Source organism: Triticum aestivum, chromosome 7A, assembly GCF_018294505.1.
Source record: "Triticum aestivum cultivar Chinese Spring chromosome 7A, IWGSC CS RefSeq v2.1, whole genome shotgun sequence".
NCBI classification, from domain to species: domain Eukaryota; kingdom Viridiplantae; phylum Streptophyta; class Magnoliopsida; order Poales; family Poaceae; genus Triticum; species Triticum aestivum.
In genome coordinates, this window is record NC_057812.1 from 59,624,625 (window position 1) to 59,629,396 (window position 4,772).

General features: G+C 44.7%; 1 protein-coding gene across 1 annotated transcript; it reads left to right on the forward strand.

The window, feature by feature from the left end:
* Nucleotides 1–1,206: 1,206 nt before the first annotated feature.
* On the forward strand, nt 1,207–2,201 carry LOC123153826 (early nodulin-93). The gene is made up of 3 exons (XM_044572753.1): nt 1,207–1,514; nt 1,671–1,732; nt 1,818–2,201. The coding sequence occupies exons 1-3, from the start codon at nt 1,313–1,315 to the stop codon at nt 2,001–2,003; spliced, it is 450 nt and encodes a 149-aa protein (XP_044428688.1). The 5' UTR covers nt 1,207–1,312; the 3' UTR covers nt 2,004–2,201.
* Nucleotides 2,202–4,772: the final 2,571 nt, after the last annotated feature.

Below are 4,772 nucleotides of genomic sequence, written 5' to 3' on the forward strand. Positions count from 1 at the left end.
ACTTCAGTGACCACTAACATTACCAAAGTTTTGTTGTAGTTATTTTCTTTAGTTGGATTGTTGAAGTAGTTGATTAGCGCTAATTTTTTATATTTGCAAGATGAGCTAGTTCCCATAGAAGTTATCATTTACATGACTTTCTTTATGATTTCATCCCAAAGGTTTGGACGCACTTCGCTGTGTCATTTGTGGTGTTCGGATTTCAAAAAGATAATTTTTATTTGACGTGTGAGAATTATGATGTAGTATTTTTTTAATGCAGTGTTTTAGTGGGTTTTCTTGGCGGTGTTATTAAGTGTCCTCTATATTTAAATATAAAATGTCTTACATTTTTATACAACAGAAGTATATCTAATCAATCAATATTTATTATATTGTTGTTACAGTGTCACATGTTGGCACTTCTTTTTTAGATGGTGAGAGCATGCACAACACAGGACAAATGTGTTTTTACAGGCTGGTTGCTGCCGATTAATTTAAGTAATCATCGGCCTAGTCAAAATCATGAATCAAATTCAAAATTTAATACCCAACTGAATGAGAGAGCTTAGTTGAGAAATAGTTGACCTACTCAAAATCATAAATCAAATTCAAATTTGAACAGTTCAATTCAATAGGAGGGCTTTAAAACTAGAAAACATAGTTGTCTCATAATGTAAGACATTTTTTTGACACTAGTAATAGAAAAACCTTTAGGCCTCCTTTGGTTTAGAGGAATCTTGTAGGAATTTCATAGGATAGGATTTCTATAAAAAAAATTCCTTTAGAGCCCTTTGGTTTGTAGGATTGGAATCTATTCCTATGGAGGAATTTTTCCTATCCTCTACATTTTATAGGAAAATAAACATTAGACTACACTCAATGGAAAAAATTCTATGATGTGAATCAAAAAGGCTAGCACGTACACCGGGGAATAAGCGATCAACTTTATATTACCTCACAAAAAGGCTAGCACGTACACCGGGGAACGATGCCAGCCAAACAAAGGATTAGGAGCGAACCGCTGGCGGAATTGGGTTGTCCGGAGACTGGGAGCGCCCACCGCTGCTTTTTATTGCAGCAACTACGCACGAACACGCTCCCCGCCAACCCCGATCGATCTCAATGCCTTATGTTTATCCAGTTGCAGTGCAGTGGTCATCAAAATGTAACAGAGGCGAGTCACGTGGGATTGTTTTTATATGCGGACCATCTGTGCTGTGCCGCGTCGCCGGCCATCGCGCCCGCCCGCCGCTCGTCTCGAAACCACGGTCTCGCTTCCCACCGTCTCAGCTCGCCATCCTCTCCGCACGCCGGTTTCGCGGTTTCTTGCATGCAGCCTATAAATCCGGCCGGAGCACCCAGCTCTGTCCCATCTCATCTCACACCACTACTACTCATCTTCCCTCACACACTTCACACACTTCACTGCTTTCGCGGTGTTCTCGTGCCACCAACCTCCCTCGCTAAGATGTCGACGGTGACCCGCGCCTACCTCGACCAGAGGCTCGCCGCCGCCAAGCGCTGCTCCAGAGGTAGCCAAAACAATATGATGCATGGCCTGTCGGTTCACCACGCCGGCGATGCTCTTGCCGCTCTGTTCTTAGTACATTGTACAGTATTAGCTTTCTGTACTGCCTGTGCTGAAACTTAGTCGTCATTAACACCCCTCTGTTCATTCCGAACTGCAGAGGCTGCCATGGCCGGAGCCAAGGCCGCGGCCGTCGCCATTGTCGCTGCCGCAGTGCCCACCGTAAGTACTTCATTAGAAGCAACCATTCACTCTGCACGGCAAGTAGAGAATACCGTCTGATGTCGTCCGTGCGATTTGTCTGCAGCTGGCGAGCGTGAGGATGCTTCCGTGGGCGAGGGCGCACCTGAACCCAACCGGGCAGGCGCTCATCATCTCCACCGTCGCCGGGATGGCCTACTTCATCGTCGCGGACAAGACCATCCTGTCCATGGCCAGGAAGCACTCCTTCAAGGACGCGCCGGACCACCTTAAAAACACCTCCTTCAACTAATGAGCCTATAATAGATCCATTAGTAGTACTGTAATGTTCGGGCAGCACTTACGTGGTATCAGGCGAGGCTTGCAGACAGCCAGTGGTGTAGTAGTGCGCTTCTCTGCGCGCAAGAACTTATCTGATGAAGTGATCTTGAATTAATAATGACTAGCATTTGTAAACTCGGCTTCACCTGCCATCACCCATCTTACATTTTCTTTTTGGTGATTATCGTCTGAAATGTGGCGTCAGGATGATGCCACCCACTTTGTTAATAAATCTTTTGCGGACCGGGCTGCGGGAGGCAGGTGGCTCTGTAGGGTGGCCCCAGTAATCTTTCATTTCAAATGTTGTGTACTGCTATTTTGAACATTTGTGATGATAAATGTGAGTTTAAATCGCCACTTTTCATATACAATAGTAACCTACATTTAGTATTTTCTTTGACATTTTAGTTGAAAAACACCTCCGTTTCTAAATATAAGCCCTTTTAGAGATTTTAATACGAACTATGTTTGGATGTACTATATGGACATATTTTAGAGTGAAAATTCATTCATTTTGCTTTATATGTAGTCAGTATTGGAACCTCCAAAAGGGCTTATATTTAGGAACGGATGGAGTAATAATAAGTAAAAGTTTTCAAAAGGTTAAAATTCGACACGGTGTCCTAATATTGGTACATGAACTTGTCATGGAAATCTCACACGATTTCTCAAAAAGTGGAAAAATCATTTGACTAGAAATGACCTCTTTAGGCACGGCATCCAAATATTGGTACATGCTTAGTAGTTTCAAACCTTGGGCAGATTTCGCTAATATAGGCCAAAATGTCTCCAAAAATATATATTTTAGAAATTCATGAGAACAACTAGGCAGAGGCGGCGGCGGCGGCCGCGAGACATTTGGAGAACGCGACTGGAAGTGGTGGGAAGAAGATTGTGAAGGAAATATGCCCTAGAGGCAATAATAAAGTTATTATTTATTTCCTTATATCATGATAAATGTTTATTATTCATGCTAGAATTGTATTAACCGGAAACATAATACATGTGTGAATACATAGACAAACAGTATGTCACTAGTATGCCTCTACTTGACTAGCTCGTTGAATCAAAGATGGTTAAGTATCCTAGCCATAGATATGAGTTATCATTTGATTAACGGGATCACATCATTAGAGAGTGATGTGATTGACTTGACCCATTCTGTTAGCATATCACTTGATCGTTTAGCTTGTTGCTATTGCTTTCTTCATGACTTATACATGTTCTTATGACTATGAGATTATGCAACTCCCGTTTACCGGAGGAACACTTTGTGTGCTACCAAACGTCACAACGTAATTGGGTGATTATAAAGGTGCTCTACAGGTGTCTCCGAAGGTACTTGTTGGGTTGGCGTATTTCGAGATTAGGATTTGTCACTCGATTGTCGGAGAGGTATCTCTGGGCCCATTCGGTAATGCACATCACTATAAGCCTTGCAAGCATTGCAACTAATGAGTTAGTTGCGGGATGATATGTTACGGAACGAGTAAAGAGACTTGCCGGTAACGAGATTGAACTAGGTATTGAGATACCAACGATCGAATCTCGGGCAAGTAACATACCGATGACAAAGGGAACAACGTATGTTGTTATGCGGTTTGACCGATAAAGATCTTCGTAGAATATGTAGGAGCCAATATGAGCATCCAGGTTCTGCTTTTGGTAATTGACCGGAGACGTGTCTCGGTCATGTCTACATAGTTCTCGAACCCGTAGGGTCCGCACGCTTAAAGTTCGATGACGGTTATATTGTGAGTTTATGTGTTTTGATGTAGCGAAGGAGTTCTGAGTCCCGGATGAGATCGGGGACATGACGAGGAGTCTCTAAATGGTCGAGACGTAAAGATCGATATATTGGACGACTATATTCGGACATCGGAAAGGTTCCGAGTGATTCGGGTATTTTCGGGAGTACGGGGGAGTTACATGAATTCGTATTGGGCCTTAATGGGCCATATGGGAAAGGAGAGAAAGGCCTCAAAGGATGGCAGCACCCCTCCTCATGGGCTGGTCCGAATTGGACTAGGGAGGGGGGCGCCCCCTTCCTTCCTTCTCCTTTTCCCTTCCCTTTCCTTCCCTCCTACTCCTACTACTTGGAAGGGCTCCTAGTTCTACTAGGAAAGGGGGAATCCTACTCCCGATGGGAGTAGGACTCCCCTAGGGCGCACCATAGAGAGGGCCGGCCCTCCCCCTCCTCCACTCCTTTATATACAGGGGCAGGGGGCACTCCAAAGACACACCAATTGATCCCTTGGATCTCTTAGCCGTGTGCGATGCCCCCCTCCACCATAATCCACCTCGGTCATATCGTAGCGGTGCTTAGGCGAAGCCCTGCGTCGGTAGAACATCATCATCGTCACCACGCCGTCGTGCTGACGTAACTCTCCCTCAACACTCGACTGGATCGGAGTTCGAGGGACGTCATCGAGTTGGTTGAAAGTGTGCAGAACTCGGAGTTGCCGTGCGTTCGGTACTTGATCGGTCGGATCGTGAAGACGTACGACTACATCAACCATGTTGTGCTAACACTTCCGCTTTCGGTCTACGAGGGTACGTGGACAACACTCTCCCCTCTCGTTGCTATGCATCACCATGATCTTGCGTGTGCGTAGGAATTTTTTGAAATTACTACGTTCCCCAACAGTAGCATCCGACCCAGGTTTTATGCGTTGATGTAATATGCACGAGTAGAACACAAGTGAGTTGTGGGCGATATAAGTCATACTGCTTACCAGCA